This window comes from Amblyomma maculatum, chromosome 10, assembly GCF_055883805.1.
Source record: "Amblyomma maculatum isolate TAMU_Amacu chromosome 10, ASM5588380v1, whole genome shotgun sequence".
Lineage (NCBI taxonomy): Eukaryota > Metazoa > Arthropoda > Arachnida > Ixodida > Ixodidae > Amblyomma > Amblyomma maculatum.
In genome coordinates this window covers 145,180,889-145,201,914 of record NC_139353.1, presented here as the reverse complement: position 1 = coordinate 145,201,914, position 21,026 = coordinate 145,180,889, and the positions used below count along the sequence as shown (strand labels likewise).

Here is a 21,026-nt window from a genome sequence, read left to right as displayed (position 1 = left end):
TGCAGTTATATTGAGCTTTTCCGCAGACTGAATTATGTGGAAAAGGAAGATGTTTGTAACTCTTGTTTAAAACTACAATCTGAATTTTGGATGCACCGATATTGTAATTACTAACCCCTCGCTGTTGCCATGTATTGGGGCCCGAGCGCCGTCAAGTGAATTAACGTTCACTTTTTGTCTCGGGTCCCTCATTTCTTTTTGAAATGAAAATAAACTTCAAACTTCAAACTTCAAACAACTGGCCCTAGAATGACGAGCAAGCCGGAAAGGACACTTGTTTTCGTTTTAATAATACACTTTATAAATTTGCATACTTGCCGCATACTGCACTGCGTGCATTCGCAGGAATCATTCATTTTAAACGTGATTTTTCTTCCATTCATTAGGCGCGATTATGTAGTTGAAATCGTAACCAATGAGAGTTCAGCCAACATTTGTGACCGTTAGCATACCGCGTTAAAATAAGGGAGTCCCCCGGTGTTTCAGCTCTCCTCTAGTGCGCCCCAGCTGACTGACATAGTCCCACCTTATGGTTCCCTCACGAAGTCATCCGATGAAAGGTTCTCAACTGACCAGATCTGGACAACACCCTCTTCCCGGCACGCGAGGATTGGCTACACTGTCTAATCTGACAAGAAACGATAGTAGAAGTTGTCTAAAAAAAACTTGGATAATGCAAAAAGTATGCTACCCGCATATTATGCCATAGGAAATGAAATGACTTGTGGTGAAAGGAAAGAGTACTCAACTGTCAATCACTACCGCGTTCAGTTTTTTTGTTCTAAGACTGGCCAACCTATTTTACTTTCAGGGATTGCAGGTGAAGGCTACTGTCATCAGCAACTCCTACCTTGGAAGCTTACGAACAAATTTGTGTACAATACCCTCAGCAAGTTCGCTCAGAGTGCGTTCCTGAAGTTCGTAAAGGAGTGTTCTCGATAACAGTTATTCGTGATTGTAAAAACAAAATATTCACATCAAAATACAGTAGCAATTAGACTCACTAAGACATCAACTGGCAGCGGAACACAGAGTGTTTCTCTGAAGGTACCCTCTAATGTTTAAAAACCCGAATTTCAAGTTAGAAGACTGGTGTTTCATAGTCACAGATCGCTCTATCAAGAAGGCGAAGCATGATTGAAGTTGTTTCAGAAGGGGTTGTTCGTGAACGTTTGTAGCCCTTCGTTATTTATCTTCATATCTATTTGTATATTTTCGAAAACGGCAATCAGTGGGGCGCACTCGAGTTAAAACGAACTGAGCGGCCGGACGCAGTGCAAAGTACGCCTGGGAGCCGCGTCTCTCAGCGGTGCATCTGTCGCGAGTTCAGCTGCAAAAAGAGATGTCAGGATAGACGCACCTCTCTTTGGCGCCTACTTATGGTGAACTGCCGCTGTTCGTGGCCACTCACTTTTTTTTTTTAGGTCGAGTGCATCCCCCGATTTTTGTGTGCGGGAGGGACGGCAAAAATAGTATTTTCAAAAAAAAAAAAAAAAAAAAAGCTTCCAAAAATGAACAGCGTGACATAAATAGGGAAAAAGGAGGCTTTAATTATTAATTAACGAACCCTATAGTTAGCGCATCTGCACTCTATTCTGACGGTCATCACTGCTTCCAATGCTAACCCAAAGTTTATCTACTTAAATATTTTACACGCCCTTAAGTAAACTACTAAGTTAAGTAAACCACTGCCAGTAATCTTACGAAATGTCCGTGTTTTGTTTCTTAAATGCTGTTTTTCACAAAACGTAAGTTGTTGCTCCAGTAGGCTTCATGCGCAAGGCTCATCCTGCAAGAGCTTTATGTGTCCAGAGACCTCGAATTAGCGCACCATACAGTGTTAAATGTATGATTCCGCCGTAACCCTCACCCTTTGCTAGGCATCTTGATTTGACCTTGCCTTCCGCATCATCTCTCATGCGCTCGACAAAGTGCTACTTCCCGGAACACATCCGCATTAGGCGGGTAGGGGACACAGCCAAAGTCAGCTGTGTTTAAGCAGGAGATGAATGCGGGAATTTTTTCTAGTAACATATCATGGCGACAAAGTCAACGCGTGATAAAAGCTACAGTACCTCAAGTAGCTAATTATGTACAACAGCCTGCTAATAAAACCCTCAACCATTGTTAGAATGATCAAGTTCGTATTAGTACAAAGGTAGTTAACAGCCACTCGAAACAAAGAAAACATAAAAAGCTATTCCCATTTTTTTTAATTTGTCGCGTTGATCGTTAAGATAACATGGTCTAAATAAGTTTACGAGAAACTTAATTTAATACCAATTTGCGGTCACTGCGCAGCTTTACATGACGTGAGTGTTTGCCTTGGGTTACAGCGCTTGCAGCAGGATGCATGTCCATCTGGCGTCAGTGTTTACTTTCTGTTAAGAAGCTTGCAAAACTTGCGTTTGTAAATATCGAGCCTACATTACGTTTGTAACTACATTTGTAAATATCGAGTTTAAATGAACCACTCATACAGTAAGCCACGCACATACTTCTCTCGTCTGTCGCCAGGAAGCGACTCACGGGGCTTGTATGTACATATTATATATTAATTCAGTGAGGGCGGACATCAGTCGAAAGCACAGAAGCAACATATTGCCACCTTACATTGTCAGGTGGCGCCCCTCTGAAGGAGAAAGGGTGAAGAAAAGCTAGTCAGGCTTTCGGTGTGTGCCATGTCCAACGTTCGCCCTCGTATAATCTCCTGGGATTACGGTTATGTGCTCTCGTGTCTGGCCCATGGTCACAAAGTACGTGACATTCTGGTGGAGGTGCTGGGTGAGACAGCCATCTATGCAAGTTACACTACCCGGAACGTCGCGCCAGCCGTCTACTAGTTGACACGACGGTCGGCGGCCCTAGGGACTATCTCCGGAGCTTAAGCCCTTAGCCACCGCCATGACTTCCACTGCACCTACTCATCAACTCACGGGTGTCGCATCGGCTGGTAACTACAATTTAGAGACCCAGCAAGTTCTGACGCCTTTCCACGGTGACTTTTTTGAGGATGTGAAGAATTGATTCCTTTAGTCTGAACGTGTCGCTGCTTTTACCCATGGCACGACGCTGCAAAACTGAGGAACGTATATTTCAGTCTCGAGGATGGCGCTTCAATCTTGTTCGAAAGCCGCGAGCAAGTTTTTAAGGGCCACTGTTCAGGGCATGACTTTTTAAGCAAGGGATCCCAATGCTTCGATCAGGCACCGGAGATAGTCTGCAAAATGCTACAGCGATACGAGCCGCAAAGCAGCAAGAATACGAATCAAAGCTCTCTCATCCTCCCCTTCGGGAAACCATGCTTCGGGAAACCAGCTTCCCCGTTCTCTATGCTCGCTCGTCGCGCCACTAGGCTGACGTCAGAGGGCAACAACATCCATTGGTCCGTCTCGCTGACTGACGGGTGAAGGATGAACGTACACGACTATTTGTGTTTCCCTCGCCATGGCCGGACTGAATGAAATGAATGCAACGGCGCGCGCTCCCTCGCCCGTTTCGTTTTCTAGTACGCAGGGTGCCACGCCCCACCTTCCGCCAAACGCGGAGGAGGAAGGGGAATTTGTCTTGCGGAGGCTAGACGACCGGGCAGGAGAGTGAAAAACCTTTGCGAGGAAACGGGAGTGAAACACGACAGAATCGGGTGATTGCGGTAGCTGTAACTGGATTTTTTGTTACCATGTTCAAAAATATATTGCTGCCTTGCGTTCTGGGGGCGAAGCCTCACAGTCACCGGAAAAGAAAATATTTTCCACCGGAGGGTGGACAGTGGCCCTTTAACATCATGGGGATAATTCGCAAGGGATTGCTTTCACGGCACAGCTAACCGACCACAACTTTCAGCTGAACTGCACGATCTGTCGAAAGACAACAGCGTACCACCTGCAGAGTAATGACCTCAACAGAAATATTGAGCAAGGCGATTGCGGACATTGTCTCGCGAGACGAGATGCTGCCGTATGTTACCTTTGCGTATAATACGCCCCTTCAGGAAACAACACGCTTCCCGCCATTTCGATTTGTATACAGAGGCGAAGTTAAGAGCGTGCTTGATGCCATGCTCCCATATCCAGAAGATCACCAGCCCACCACAGAAGACCGGCAATATGCTCTCCGCGCTGCTGACGACCGTCAGCTCGCCCAGCTGCCCTTTGGACGGAAGCAGAGCGCTGACAAGCACCGCTGCAACCTCCGCCACCGAAACGTTTAGTGTCAACCTGATGAGACAAAACCTGGACGGGGACAGTAGTCTGTCGCCAAGACTTGTCCGAACAACTTCTCTCATGCTACTTGGGGCCTTACCGAGTGCTAGGCCGTATCAGTGAAGTCACTAATGAAGTTGTCCCACACGGCGCAGCCTAACCAAAACCTCCACAGCCCGAATCTGACATTGTGCACATTATGCGGCTTAACGCACTGCCGCCCATGGAACGTTTTCTTTTTTCCCGCTACTGTTTTTCGTACTGCTCTTTCCAGCGCTTTTGTTTTTTCCTTTCCTTAAAAAAAAAGGGAGTGTTGTGCCACCTAGCATTGCCAGGTGGTGCCTCTCTGGAGGAAAAATACGAATAGCTGGTCACGCTTTCACTGTGAGCCGCTTTAGACATCTCCCAGGGCTAACAACTCCCGAGTTCCACTTTCGGGCTTTCGTGTATGGCACCTGGTCACAAAGTGCGGGACAATATGAAGAGTTCATCCAAAATAAGACACTGCTGAACACAATAGGAGTACCGAATTTAAAAAATTCCGAAGAGAACTGAAGACCGAGTGCGCCATGCAGGAATAAAAGAATAAATAATAATTTCGTGGTGTGTCTACGGTGGCGCAATCGTTTTGAAGTACTGCTAGTTTATTCATATCAGCGAAGTGTAGTTAAGGGTGTTTAACAAACAATATCATGACAAAAACACATCATATAAGACGCAAACGGAAGTGATTACACGCACAAGAAGTTTACGTGACGCTGAAGAAAAGACAGCGAAGACCCTCTTTATTTTCACTAACCTGTGTGTTATCATTTTCGAGATTTGGTAGGATTTCGTAGACTTTTGTAGGATTTCGAGAATTTTCTAGTATCGAGAATATTGCACGAAAGGACCGTACACTAAGACCTAAAATAATATGGAGTCTGTTTTGCTAAATTGGTGATTAGCGCAGGAAGAGGCATAACGTTGCACAGGAAAAATAATGGTTGGTTGGTTTGTCAGAGGCTCTACTAATTGCGAATTTTTTAATGCCATAGTTTCTTTCCGACACGCTCCGATGTCACTGGTGATTGGTTCATAGAGATTGCAATTTTAAACAAGCAATGTTTTAGATTTTGCAATGCGTCTAGCACCTTTGTGTGAAGCGCCGTGATGTTACATCTACAATAGGAGGGGAAGGAGTTAAAGAAAAGAACACTCACGGCAACTGTTCGTTTACCCATAGCGTGCCATCTTTAAGAGGTGCTCCGGGAGTGAACAACTTGTAATCCACGACCATCGATTGAACGTTCCCACTGCAAAAAAAAAAGAAAGAAAATTAAGAGGAAAGGTAGCCTTTTTAGAGTAAAATATCGCGTACACAATAAGAGCATGCAACTATCCCTAACAGCTTTTTACTCGAAAAATGTAATGACTGCAGTGGTACAGGTGCGGATATAAGTAAACGGAGCAAGCTTTTCTGTTAAAAAACAGTAACGGCTTGTGCAATGAAGACAAAAAAATACAATTTTTCCACGTGAACGTGCGTTGGTGTCTACTACTAGCCTGCACATATCATGAATTTCAATTATGGAAGACGAAAAATTTTTGAAAGAAATAGCATGCTGCGTTTACTTTTGTTCACACTGGTACCTGCATGACATGTGAGGGTGCAGCGTTCATTCATGCAGTAAATTAAATTATAATTAAGGGGCATGCTTCAAACGAAAACGACTAGAGATTGGAATTATTATAAAGGGTGTGAACGCGATGTAAAGAGAGAGAGAGCGTTCATACGCTTCACACCATCGACCAAGAAATTTATCTGATATTTTACTTTGTAGATATCGCTCTTATTGCATAAACTGCTTGATGAGGTAAAAGCCACGTGGCTTCGTGCCGGCAATTCAATAAAAGTCTGGCATAGAGACGTAACACGCGAGTCTCCCCAGCGAGTCTTTCAAGCACCCCGGCCAACAGAGACACTGATGGATATGACTGAAGAATAACGCTAAACGAACCATCAGAGCGGTTCAAACCGGTCGGCTTGGAACCCGGGTGCCCTGGTTCAGTAGCCGAGCGTCTTAACCACTAAGCCACCATGGCGGGTGCAATTGCTCGAAGTAATCAATTTAATTTAGGGTTAAATGTCCGCCATTTGAATCGAAGGCTCCTAGGTGGCGCTATAAAATATGATACAGAAAGCTTTTACCAGGTATGTATCGTGCAAAAAAATATTTACACTAGGTTAAAACAACTAGAAATTGCTGCCAATTGATCTTCGTCACTTTCTTTTCCGGTTGTACTTCTAGACAAGCTGACGTCGAGGTAAAATTTTGTTTCAGCGGGAAACCTGTTTTTCCTGAGTCCTCAGCAAGAATCACCATCGGGATGGGCTTGCATAAGAGCTGAGCCTTCGAGAACAAATAATATTGGTAATTTTATTACGTGTCATCTAGTGATAAAGGAGAATTTCCGGTGGGAGGAACAAATAAAAGTTGCGAAAATTGCGATAATGGCTAACAATATCCGATATCTGATCGCATTTTTTCAGCCGTCAACGAGTATTACCAAACAACTGCAGATAATTATGGCTTCCGTTTTTTCCTGAACAGTTTTCTTCTGCTAATGTGACACATTATTCTTATAACCGATGCACAAAGGCGCCTGAATTTATGCGCCGAGGACCAACCTTCTTTCCACTTTTTAAGTGCAGCAGTACCAGTCCAGACACCGCGCCTTACAAGAGCGTCCAACGTTTGTATGCTGCTTGTAGAGCTTCCCCTACCAAAAAGTACGTTCAGAGCGCAGTGTTTTGTACCCAGAAATTCTTCGCTAGGAGCGACTACGCTTCGTTGTAACTGTCACAGCAGCCGATAACGCTGACTGCGTTTTTTTCTCCATCAACTTTGACCTCTACACGAAGACATTCTTGTTGCTAGAGCGATGGTTACTGGTGTTCCACGCTGTCGTTACCACACGACTGAGCACCAAAACCGGAGGTTATAAAAAGAATCTGTGATTATTTCTGTACAGTGACGATGTGCACACAGCAGTACTCTATACAAAATATGAAACCAATTATAATGATGCGTGATGGGGCACTTTTTATCCATAATTACAATATATCTAACTACACTACTCTGCAAACATGGCAACAAACGGTGCCCAGTGTTTTCAAAATATCAGCTGCTTACGTACAGAGCAAAGAACAGCCCGCTACATAGCCAAAACACACAACAGTGCCTATGATTGAGGCTAGATATTACGGGTGCTTGCAATGTTGGAGTGACGATGAAATGACAATGAGAGCAACAGTTGCCTAAGGAATGCAAAGGAAAGTGAGCGACCGGCAAAACGCGGAGAAGTTGTCACTTCCCTACTGCTACTGCTACACTCCTCCACACAGCGCTTACACAGTTGCACAATAAATTGGTTCTTAGAGTGCTAGGACACACTAGCAGAAGAAAAAGGCGCGAAAACAACAAGGTTGACGACTGGGCAAGTTGGTAAGGATTCATACTTAACCAGCCAAAGGACGAGACAAAGGAAAGAAGAGGACAGTACAAGGCAGGACTAGCAACTGAATGTTTATTGAACAGAAGAAAACAACGAAGACTCCTTCCGAAAAGCACCCGCACAACCCAACCGGTGGAATGGCAGAAAATTGGGAAGAAGATGAAGAAGAAAATTGAAAGCCAATTCAAAGTCAAGGCCTAACTAACGACTTTTCTAATAGAGCTAATTCCTTACAATGAAGGCTAACCGACGCCTTAGCCACACGCTTGGGCTCGGCTTTAGCAATGTAAAATGCTTCAACCAACTCTCTGCAGAGTTAATTACCATTGCTGTAAACTACACCCGTATTATTGAAATCAGGCGCACGAAGGGACGGGTCATTCTCCGACTTACACTCTCGGGATTGCACTTGTAGCGCCAGATTAGAACTCGCCTTCCCTCCCAGAGAATTAGAGTGCTCCGTAAAATAGACAGGACGAACAGTGTGTCCTAGCGCGCTGAGAACAAATATGCAGAACCAACTGGCCTCTATGATAGCACTGCTTGCACAGTACAACTGAGGTTTGCGCGAATTAAACATTATTAGGAAATCCTATTTCTTTACAGAACTCCGCCGAGTCCCTCAGTGGTTAGGGCGCTCGACATCTGAACCCATGGACGTGAGAGCTAGCCGCGACCGTGCCGTCCGCTTTTTGATTGAGGTGGAAAGCGAGGTGAGGTGTCCGTGTGCTGTGCGATGTCAGTGCACGTCAACGAGCTCCAGGTGATCTAAATTACTCCGGAGTCCTTAACTATGGCGTCTCTCATATCCTGAGCCTATCTGCGACGTTCGAACCCCCTAAACCAGACCTATTGCTTCCAGCAAAACAAACTGAGGCTATCCTTAATTTGAGATCTTGGTCTTGACGCATGCTTCTTTTCTGATTTTGAAAAGCTGCTTCTTGCATCGCTGCTTCGTGCCAAATCAAGTGCTCCAACGATGTGGTGGAAACAGAGGCCTTTGTGAGCGGCCCTCCAATGTATAATCTCGAGAAGGGGGAGGACAGAATTTCTTGACAACTGAGAGATTCCGAGCACTGCAGAGGCGTGACAAGCTCCGCTACAGGGAATGGGCGGTATATTCTTCACAAAGGCTGTACATGGCATGCGCTTCAGTATCGATAACCAAAACCAGATAGTTGGGAGTGGGACACTTAATTTCCGCATTTAATGGTATGATGAGAAAGTGATATGGCTACTGTAGGCAGCTGCTCGTGCGCATCCTGCTTTGCGTGCGCTCGCCCTTTATGAACGTAAACTTTGTTACGCACTGTGATCCTCAGTACTTTAATTAAAGCCTGTGTGATCTCACCCACGCTGCCTTGAGCTACATCTAAGTGCAAAAACGTGATGGGGGACACGTAAGCTTTGCCTTCAAGTACATGACGCGGTAGCATGGGCTACAAGCCCACATAAAAAAGTCGCGCTCTAACCAAGCCGTATGAACGACCCTGCGTCACCTAGGGGTAACGTGAAAACAAGGGACCTGGCAGACGGATTCTGATATCACTCTCTCATACGAAAGGAGATGCCCGAACTGGCGCTCTTTCAGGCACCAAAGAAAATCTCAAGGATAGCGCTGTGTAGCTGTCCCTAAAAAACACGGCAAAGATAGAAACCCCCGCTTCAGACAAGCCGTACAAGCATGCCTGCATTGCAGTCATGGGCAGTATCGAAGATACATGTATCTCCAATACTATATTTAGATACATTTTGTGTGTCGGTGTTAGGTATCGGGTGCTGAAATGAACGTACTGGATTATAGGTATCGAACGTACATTTTCCATGTATCGTGTATTTTGAAGATACTCGATACTAAACAGAACTTCAAATATTGAAACCGCTGTGAGACGGGGTTGACAGCTCTCGCTCGGACGGTAGTACAGGCCCTGAGACAGCTCGGCTTGTAGTACCGCCTGAGTTCCCTACAAATGCCCCGGCCTCTCAGCGTCAACCACATTTCCAGGTTCCCTTTCTTTATAACTGAAGGAGGCAATGGTAAGTACGTGCTCACGAGGTGCATTACTGTTAAGCACCGAGTGCGTAATACGAAGCTGCTAAGCCTTCAACAGACACACGGAGAGATATGAACAAAGCGCAAACGCAAGAAGAACACGCAGTAGGGATTGCTCAGACTGCTGTACCTCTAGCCGCTCTTTCCACCCTTTGCCATCGGCCCCCCTGTTTGTCTCTGTGGTGTTTGATTCTCGTCAAGCAGTGCCCTCAGTCAGTGCTGTTGAATGCAGTAACTTATGCACAGTTCAGCTCAGTTCAGTCGTGTCCGACTGTTCGTGACCCTATGGACCATGTCAAGCCACGCTTTCCGGTCTCTCACTATCTCCCTAACATCACATAACTTCTTCTGAAGCGCCTCGAGGATGCCATCTAACCATCGCGTTCGCTGCCTACCCCTTCTCCGGTGACCTTCAACCTTTCCCAACATCAAATCTTTCTCCAGCGACTCATCTCTTCTCATCAGATGACCAAAGTAGCTGAGCTTTAACTTTCGAATTTAACCCTCCAATGAGCAGTCAGGGTTTATGGTCGACAATATCGACTGATTTGATCTTCTGGCAGTCCAAGGAACTTGATTATTATAGCGCTGACGAAATACCACAGGAAGAACGACACAAAAGGAAGAAGCGCTTCTGTCCTTTTGTGTCGTTCTTCCTGTGATGTTTCGTCAGCGCTATAAGAATCAAGATCATGTACCAACTAACCCGTCAAAAAGTCCTACTCCAAGGAACTCTTACGCACAACCTTCCCAAAACCCCCGGGCTCCGTGTGACACCTCTGCTTGGCGGCATAAACACAAGCTTTCAAGGCCTCTGTCCACCACGATACAGTCGGCTAACCGCGTTCTTTTAGTTACGGCGTTTGGGACGGAGTTGTGTTGCATAAGTCTCCTCCCATAGCCAGGCCTATGTCTGGCGAGGGCCCGTAAATCCAAGCCTCTGGGTGGCTGTAGCGGGACTACAACACGGGTGAGCAGACACTCGAGAGCCCTCCGTGGAAGCGTAGAGGACTCAGCTGTGACCTGATGAGGAGGGACAGGTCAGCCTGGTGGCATTTATTTGTCATCGAGCAAACTAAGGCAGTTTTTCCGATGATGGGTGGATTGACCTTTGGTTGGTCACTGGGAGGGGCTGCCTCCTCCTGTAACCGAGAGGGGTGAACCATTGTCGATGAAGCTCTGAGGAATAAGGCTGGGAGCAATGGCGCGCTCCTGTAATCAGGAGAGGCCACGCCGGTGAATGCTCAGACGGCCGACTGGAACCTCGCAGCCTTGTGCACTCGGAGGAAGTCTATCCCACTAAAGTGGGATAGATTCTCGGGCTTAGGAACTGCTACGGTGGGGCCCACCGAAAATGACAGCCTTTACCGATGACGTACCCTATTGATAAACGGGACTAGGGATAAGGCTGGGGAGCTCCCAACTCCCTGTAATCCAAGGTGGAAGCCGCTGGAGTTGGAGGTGACCACTCCTCGTAGCGGGAAATAAGAGTCTGTTCACCCGCCGGTGTAGTCCAGGGATGGGCTGTGCCGGCTAAGTCTCTATGCAAGGACGCCGCAGGGGAATCCCCGCTGACTAATTTCATCAGGGGTAGGGGCAACCCTGTGTAACCCAGTCCGCGAGGAGGCATGGGGGCGCTGTTAGAGACTGTCTTCACTCCCCCTCCAGCGTACGCCAGGGACGTCCCGGGAAACACTGAGGCCTGCGAGCGTCTCAGCAGGCTAAGAGAGTGAAGACGAAGCGAAAGCAGAACTGGTGCAAGCACCCTTTGAGAGTCTGTCAGTAGTACCGCTGTGAGACCAGAGGGGTGGAGGATGAAGACTCCACTCGCGCTTCCGGTACGTAGGTGGTAGGTCCCAAAAGAGGTTTGCAACGGGGCCGGCGTCCAATCCAAGACGCTTAACAAAATTTGGTAGAATCGGGCTCTCGCGTGGAGCTCAGCACGAAGAGAGTTACCGAAGTCGGGGGCGCGAAGGCGTCTGGCAGGGGTGCACGTCATGGGAGTGCACCACGGGTGTTGCGATCCCGCCTGCCCGAGCACGTGGGTGCGACCCACAACACGGCCAACGCGGTGGCAGTAGTTGACAAGTCCGCCACGCACGATGGGAGAGCTGCAGGATAAGTTTTTCAGCTCGACGATGACCAGACGTAAACTGGGACAAGAGCGGTCCCCGGCGTGGGTGTCCGCCATTTTGTGGGACTTAGCTTTTGGGAAGAGGCTCGGCCTGGGCGATCCCATGTAAGCCCGGGGGATTCTTTTCGGCGAGCTAAACTCTTCATCCCCTTCATGGATCACTGCCTTGTCGTGGCGGAGGGGCTTGCGAAACTCGACGAAGTCGTGAGCTCTGCTGTGTGGGCAACCCAAGATAGACAGGTCACGGCAGAGAGTTCTGATAAAATGTGATTCACTGGAGAAGGTAATGGCAACCCACTCCAGTATTTCCTGCCAAGAAAACAATATGGCCAGTCACAATACCATTAAAGATATGGCGCCGGAAGATGAGCCCCCCAGGTTGGAAGGCGTCCCACATGTTACTGGGGATGAACAAAGTGCGATTCCTAGTAGCTCCAGGACGAATGAAGCGGCTGGGCTAAAGCCAAAAGGACGCTCAGTTGTGGATGTGTCGGGAAGCGACCGGAAAGTCCGATGTTGCAAAGGGATATATCACATAGCAACATGGAATGTAAGATCTATGACGCAAGGTAACCTGGATGTCGTCAAGCGAAAAATTGACAGATTGAACATTGATATCTTGGGTATCAGCGAGCTCAAGTGGAGCGGAATGGGTGAACTTAACTCCGGCGACCATTATGTCTTTTATTGTGGGCACGAATCCAAGAGAAGGAATGGGGTCGCTCTCATAGTAAACAGAATAATGGCAAAGCAGTGCTAGGGTACAACCCCAAAAACGACCGAATGATTTCACTTCGAATCCAAGTTCACCCTTTCAACATAACAGTTATCCAAGTCTATGCACCGACCACTACTGCTGAAGAAGCTGACGTTGAGAGATTTTATGCGGACTTACAATGCCTTTTAGACCGCACCTCATCATCAGACGTCGTTTTTCTCATAGGAGACTGGAATGCTAAGGTCGGGAGTGAAGAAATATCCGGAATTATAGGCAAGTTCGGTCTTGGCGAGCCAAATGAAGCTGGGCAGAGGCTAGTAGAGTTTTGTCAAGATTGTGGCACCGATCATCAGCTTCTTGTTGCCAAAATTAAGCTTCGATTGAGGAAAGCGCAAACTAGAAGGCCTTTCAGGTATGATCTGGATCAAATTCCATTAGAATATGCTGTGGAAGTGAGGAATCGATTTCAAGTATTAGATCTAGAAGACAGAGAGCCCGAAGAGATGCGGACTGATGTTCGTGATATAACACAAGAAGTTGTTACTAAGGTAGTTCCAAAGCAAAAGAAATGCAAGAAAGCAAACTGGTTATCTGAAGAGGCTTTGCAAATTGCTGAGGAAAGGAGGATGGCAAAAGTTATGGGGGAAGGAGAAAGATAGAAGGTTCTCAATGCCGATTTTCAGAAAATAGCAAGGAGAGATAAGAACGCCTTCCTGAACATACAGTGCCAAGCAGTTGAGGACAACAGCCAATTAAGGAACACAAGAGCTCTGTATAAGAAAATCAAAGATATCAAAGGAAGCTTCTGTGCTAAGCTGGGCGTGATAAAGGAAAAACGAGGCAAGGAACTCACTGAAGCCTCAGAGATAAAGAAGAGGTGGCAGGAATACACAGAAGAACTGTACAAGAAGGACCCGAACGTGCAAACCCAACATAAGACGGTCGTGATTACTCATCTCGAGCCGGGCATCCTGAAGAGTGAAGTTGAATGGGCCTTAGCCAGCCTTGCTAAGAACAAAGCTAGCGGAATTGATGGCATTCCAGCTGAGTTGCTTCAAAACCTCAACCATGATGCTGTTAACATTCTGCATACATTATGTCAGAAGATTTGGACAACCCTGCAGTGGCCACAGGATTGGAGGAGGTCAGTTTACATCCCCATTCCAAAGAAAGGCAGTGCCAAAGATTGTTCCAACTACCGCACGATCGCGCTTATTTCGCATGCTAGCAAGGTGATGTTGAAAGTCCTCCAAGGAAGGCTGCAGCAGTATGTGGATCGGGAGCTTCCGGACGTGCAAGCTGGGTTTCGCAAGGTGCAGAGGAACTAGAGAACAAATTGCCAACCTTCGCTGGATCATGGAAAAAGCAAGAGAGTTCCAGAAACCCATCTACTTCTGCTTTATTGATTATGCGAAAGCGTTTGACTGCGTAGATCACAGCAGATTGTGGCAAGCTCTCCAAGAGATGGGAGTTCCAATTCACCTCATCTGTCTCCTCAGGAACCTGTATGAAGGACAAGAGGCCTCAGTCAGAAGTGGGCATGGTCTTACTGATTGGTTTCCGATTGAGAAAGGAGTGAGGCAAGGCTACATACTGTCGCCCTGCCTATTTAACCTATATGCAGAGTGCATCATGAGGAAGGCCGGTCTGGACGAGGCTTCAGCTGGAGTGAAGATTGCTGGAAAACGTATCAACAACCTTAGATATGCGGATGATACCACTTTAATGGCAGAAAGTGAAGTGGAACTCAAGAGACTTCTGAGGCGCGTGCAAGAAGAGAGTGAGAAGTTTGGGCTTAAACTGAACATTAAAAAGACAAAGAGCATAGCGTCTTGCCCTTCAAGTCCTGGAGCATCAATGGACAAGAAGTGGAAGCTGTGACAGATTTTCTCTTCTTGGGCGCCAAGATTACCTCGGAAAGAGACTGCAGCCATGAAATTAGGAGACGCCTGCTTCTGGGAAAGAGAGCAATGGTTAGCCTTGACCGCCTAGTAAAGAGCAGAGACATTAGTCTGCCAACCAAGATCCGTATAACTCGTGCTATGGTCTTTCGAGTTGTGATGTATGGATGCGAGAGTTGGACTGTGAAAAAGGCTGACCGCCGAAGAATTGACGCGTTTGAATTGTGGTGCTGGCGAAGACTCTTGAGAGTTCCTTGGACTGCCAGAAGATCAAATCAGTCGATATTGTCGGCCATAAACCCTGACTGCTCATTGGAGGGTGAAATTCTAAAGTTAAAACTCAGCTGCTTTGGTCATCTGATGAGAAGACAGGAGTCGCTGGAGAAAGATTTGATGTTGGGAAAGGTCGAGGGTCGCCGGAGAAGGGGTAGGCAGCGAACGCGATGGTTAGATGGCATCCTCGAGGCACTGCAGATGAAGTTATGTGATGTTAGGAAGATAGTGAGAGACCGGAAAGCGTGGCGTGACATGGTCCATAGGGTCACGAAGAGTCGGACACGATCGACTGACCGACTGAACTTGACGGAAAACAAATACATTATTCGCAACTGCAGAGGGAACTGGCTTCTATTAGAACTTTTTTTTTCTGGAAAGATATAGCATCTAAAATTTTATGAAATTCACGACATGAAAGCTTTGAACACAATTTCCCAGCACACTTCCAATAACAAACTATGCGTTGTCAAACAAGTTTTAACCCCGCCGGGGTTGCGCAGTGGTTACGGCGCTCGACTACTGTTCCCAAGGACGCGGGATCAAATCCCGGCCTCGGCGGCCGCTTTTCGGTGGAGGCGAAAAGCAAGGTGCCCGTGTGCTGTGCGATGTCACTGCACTTTAAAGAACCCCAGATGGTCGAAATTTCCGGAGTCCTCCACTACAGCGTCTCTCATAGCCTTAGTCGCTTTGGAACGTTAAACCCAACAAACCAAAAACAGACCAAACCATCAAACAAGTTTTTTCGAAAAGCAATTGAACAGACCTTGAATAAAACTTGTAAAGATATTCCTATATTAAAAAAACACAAACTTTTTAATTATGCGAATTGACTGACACTATATTTGCCACTTTCTGTAAAAATACGATACCTCTATCTTTTATCTATATTTCTCCAGCGACGATAGTGAACCTCGGTTTCCCTAACTACCTCCCGGATGCTTGAGTAAACAAGGCTATAGTTCACTCTTAAACGCTGATAAAAGGCAGATTCATCTAATACAACACTTCGGTGTGCTCATGTGCGTATGTAGTGAGGCTTTTCGCATTTGTGTCGCTTTTAGCACACCCACATCGCGGTCTTTCCGGACTAAACGTTCAGCCATTTTATTTTTCTTGTTTTCCTTCTAGCTTCTAACAACATACACAGCTTCAAAAGCTGTCGCACTGATGACAGCATAACCGCTCAGTTCTTCAAACGCACGCACGTTTCACTTTTGTATTTGTATGTATAGACAAGTGTTCACAGATCGGTTCGTATTAAAGGAACCAGTAAAACTGCTCGAAAAATGGGACGGTAGGAACATCTAACCAGATTTATTCACGAAACAGCTGGCTCATAGACCCTCTCAATAAAACAATAAATACACTATCACGCAAAACCCTTCGCTTGACAGTTACAACAGCCTATTATGGCATAATCAAAGCGACTGTGCAACCCGAACATGCCCTTCTATAGGCACTCCTGTTTCGATAGCGATACTGACGGCGAACTGACGCAGTCGTCGCCTTTTTTTGGCGATTAGGAAGGAAGGCCTTTCAGATTTGTCCCTTGCCCTACCGAGGAAGGTGGTTCTATCCAGACAGGGCCCCATAATGTGTTGTAGTAAATGTGGAGCGTTTTTCGCGATAGTGTCTTCCTTCATTTGTTGAGAGGCTTTATGAGCCAGCTGTTTCGCGAATAAATCTAGTTGGAAGCCTGCGCCTTTTTGTTCCCGTGTGTTTCTTCTGTCCCGTTTTTAGCGCAGGTTTATTCGGTCGCCTAATATGAACCAACTAGCCCATCAGAGTGTCTCACTTAGGTTCGAATGAAGAGCATTAGTTTAAAGAATTCGCTAGGCTGCCTGTGGAAGCAATCGCTAAACTTTAACCATGGCTTCGACTCGATGTGATGTTCTGACAAGGAGAGCGGCCCAAAAAATAACACCTTGCTGGCGTATTCGTTTCACCCCTTTCAGAAAAGCTGCGCTGCAGGAATGCTCTAAAGATTCCAGAAAGCACGGTAAAATTTCCTAACGCCGCTAATGGTACTAACATATTATGTTAGGATTTCAGGGATGTATCGAAGTAGCGATGATACAGTGCCAAGTATCTGTATCGAAATTCGATTACGATCCAGCATCTAGTATCGACATAGGAAATGCAAATTTTCAAGGTATCGAGTATCGGTATCGAAGATACTTTTTCGAAGTATCTTGCCCTGCCTTGCTGCATAGTTAGAGGTAGCACGCCTGATCTGGAATCCACAGGTGTTTAGTTCAATCTCCTAATTCTAACTTTACCACGATAGCGTTAATGACTGAATTGGAGTCGGCAGTGTCGCCATTGGGAGCGAAAAATCACATGCAGGGATTTGGCAGTCGCAGATGGAGGCTGGCATTGGTCGTATGTATGTCTAACGGCCACATAACCTAATTGATTTGTCAGAAGATGTCAACTCGGGTCTTTCATTTCAGATGGGCGGGGGAGATTAGAAGAAAACGAAATTTAACTGAGTATGCTGTCAGGGCGGTAGGGCTTCAGCAACTTCCGAGGGAGATACGCTGTTTCTAGGCCACGAACGCACGTTAAGCTTGGGAAAGCGAGGCTTTGTATCTTTGTCTGGTTGCTTTTCACGTACGAGTGCATAATAAAGGTTGGTTTTGATGTATCACAAGAACAAGTAAAGGGATTCTGTATTAGACGACTATCAAAGTACTCATGTACCGCGAAAAGGAACCCGTGCGAGGACAGTTAACAAGGAGAGCTATTAAGGCTGTCATATCCAACCCTTAGTGCGGAGACTAAGGACCCCGAGTTTTCTTTTACAATCAAAACAATTTTACTGCTTTGTTCAGTTTTCGCATCCGTCGCTGCATGCATGATGCCAAGCATTCTCGACAAATCCGAATTTCGTGCAAGCGCAGATGTCACCGGGACCTAAAATTGCATTAGACCTGTCAAATGGCGCGTTGACAGGTCTAATGCTATGGATCTTCAGAGCATATTCCGTGAGAAGTGAAGAATGAAGTGAAAATCAGGTTTCTGTAATAACCAACCGTATGAATTTCGTACAGTAAGGAATGAAACATCACCTACCGGATATTTTAAACAAAATATTTTCCTCAAATATCCATCCCCATTCTTTTGAAACAACATAAAATGGAAACTGCAGTGTCTTGCATAGGTATCTTCTCAATTGATTTTTAATGTGTTTTTTCTTACCTCTTGTAATTTTGCGTGAGCTGTGATGCCTCCATCACACAACGAGTGTGTGAAAGGTGGATGACTATATTTCTTGTCTAGTTATAAGGAGAGATTCCGAAAAATTTTGTATATTTAACTTTTGTTTATTTTTATTTCTTTGAATTATTCAGTGCCGCTTCCGCTCTAATATTAGGGTGATTTCGATTTTGTACACAAGTAATAAAAAATCTACAAATACAAAAGTGAAAAATAACATTCTGTTTCAATATATTTTGGCAAACTGGCACACCAACTGACCTACTCAACTCAAAAACGGAGCGAATTTAGCATGCCTTTGATTGTTGTACCAGCTTCGATACTAAAAGTCAGCTAAGCAATCGGGTTTCTATATGTGAACTCTGCACTGCACCCCAGACTAACGTGCCATATGGCCTGCCACATATTGATGGTGAACCCGTTACGGGCTGATTCAGCGCATATGCTTTGCGGTAATCATATGCGAATAACGTATTCAAAAAATAATACCCTGCCTACATGGCACAAGCGGAAAACCTGCTCCTCATTAAATGCCCTTGTAGCTCTCTTTAGAAACTGTTTTCATACCAAATAAATAGATCTGTAGCCCTTTCCAGTATTTCTGTATCTGTACGTGTCTTTCATACAGCTAAGATTGTTCGGATTGTGTTCGCATTGCGTATCTCGTTATGAAGAGGAGAACCAGCAAAAAATGAAAACAAGGACAACGGGAGAAACGAACATCATAACGACTGGACTGCCAGTGTGCTTTATTGAAAACGGTCAAACTCCCGACAAGGCTAACAGAGCATGCGCAGCTCACTGCAGTGTTAGATTCCGCACTATTACCTGAGAAAACACCTAGACTGTCGCCGGCGACATAGGAATGCAAATACTTTTCCAGCGAACGCACTTAAGTAGAACTCATACAGTGACCTCATTGCTAAATGATGAAAGTTTGCCATTGCGGCGAATTCGTTGAAAAAATTATAGTGGTTCAACACTGCTGAACCGAACGTGGAGTGAAAGCTTTGGCTGCGGGCGACCAGAGTTGCATCGACCGGAACGCATAAAAGTTCACCGGCTTTCAAGGCAGATCCGCTTTCATGCCTTGCACGTGCAATGCCGGCAGACGCTTTCCTGCTCCACTCGGTCAGCTTTCCATGGTGGCGCGCGCATGTGCAGTGCGGAAACTACCCTTCTGCTCCTCTCCGCGCCGGTGCGGGCATTTGCTGCGGTGCCACTACCCTCCTCCTCATCTCTTTAACGAGCGCAGTGGCGGCGAAACGAAGAGGCGTCCGTGTGCTGTGCGATGTCAGCGCACGTTAAAGATCCCCTGGTGGACCGTAGCCCTCCACTACCGGCTCCTCTTTCTCTCTTTCCACTTTCACTCCCACCTTCCTACCTTCCCTTACGGTGCGGTTGAGGTGTCCACGAAAAACAAGTGAGACAGTTACCGCGCCTTTCCCTTCCTGTAAATCAATCAATCAACCAATACTATTGGAACAGCACAGCTGGTTGCCACGTCAACGGAGCATGCGCAGAAGTGGCCTCTGCCCGGCTCCGCGAAGTCCGCTTATAGCCGAGTGTAGCTTTCGCTATAAAAAGTTGCGCCGACGGGTCAGTAATTAGTTCCACCATCGGACAACGATAAGTCCGCATTGTGCGACAGAAGCCCATATGTGTCCCTTTTTGACCGAATGCGCCTCAATTTCGGGAGGTACTAGGTTGTATCCCTGGTGTCGCACGGTTCCCACCGGTTTTGTGGGTACAAGATTTCCCTCGGCCTGGTGCTTGGCTCTTCTGGGGTGAAATACTTGGGAAAACGTTAAACGACCAAAAAAGTTGTTTGCAGAAAAAGGGCACAAAGGGAAGGGAGGTTCTTTAGGTCTATTTAACTGTTAAGAGAATATATCAGTGTTAAGTGCGCTTGTTGGAGAAAAAATTTACCTTCCTAGATCGCCGGCGATATATTGGAGGGGTCTTCCGAAGCAGTTTGGTTTGGTTTGGTTTGTGGGGTTTAACGTCCCAAAGCGACTAAGACTACGAGAGACGCCGTAGTGGAGGACTCCAGAAATTTTGACCACGTGCTTTTTTCTTTAACGTGCACTGACATCGCACAGCACATGGACGCCACTCCATTTCGCCTCCATCGAAACGCAACCGCCGAGGTCGGGTTCGAACCCGGGTACTCCGGTACGGCAGTCGGGCGTCTTACCACTGCACCACCCCGGCGGGGTAGTGCGGAATGTAACACTGGTTGTTCGGCGCATGCTCTGTTAGTATTGGGAAGAGATTACCCTTTTGCAATAAAGCACACATCCATGCAGTTCAGTCACCGCGGTGTAGGTCCCTGCTCTCGTCATTGTCCTTTTTGACTGATTAAGAACATTTTCATAATGGAGTAACTGGCCCATATTTGCAATCTTTTGTTTGTCTCTGAGCACTTATTCGTTTTATTCTGTTATGCATATTGTCACGTCGTAGTGACAATGCAACAGGCACAAAAGAGAAGACAGGCCTAATAGTACTTAAATCAAATATTTTTGGGGCTGATTTGTGCTCGCAAAAGAACAGAGCAACTCGGCGGCGGAGATAGCAGCAATATGCTCGTCGGTCGTCGTACAATGAATGCCTGTCGCACCAGCCAAAGCTCAATTTAAAGCAGCGAAGAAATATCTACTTAAAGCCGCTAACGGTGACTAGCATAACCTGGGCATTTGTATTACACACGCGTGGCTTGAATCTGCGAAATAGAGCTCGGCGCATCTTACAGGACAAATAAAATGATAAATATGCGACTCGCAACAACAAACATGAACAAATAATGAGTACAGAATCGATCTGTGCGCTACAATAGCACTGATAAGACCGCATGCCAGCGGCTGTAACAAGTACAGGTTTTAACAGTACGCGGCAATATTTTGGCAGGAGTAATATGTTCAGAGTATCAATTATTTGTTTTATTCTTGGAATGGCCATTTCTTACAATGGTTACTTATTTTTATTCCAATTATCAGTGAATGAAAATTTTCAAAGCAGTTAT

General features: G+C 46.2%; 1 protein-coding gene across 1 annotated transcript in view; it reads right to left on the bottom strand.

Moving 5' to 3' along the window:
- The window catches only part of LOC146177637 (putative aminopeptidase PLBD2), a 60,323-nt gene that overhangs the window by 15,761 nt on the left and 23,536 nt on the right, over positions 1 to 21,026 (bottom strand). Inside the window, exon 7 of the mRNA XM_084581605.1 lies at positions 5,405 to 5,497. Coding sequence (XP_084437731.1) covers positions 5,405 to 5,497 — 93 coding nt within the window. The remainder of the gene's footprint in view (positions 1 to 5,404; positions 5,498 to 21,026) is intronic.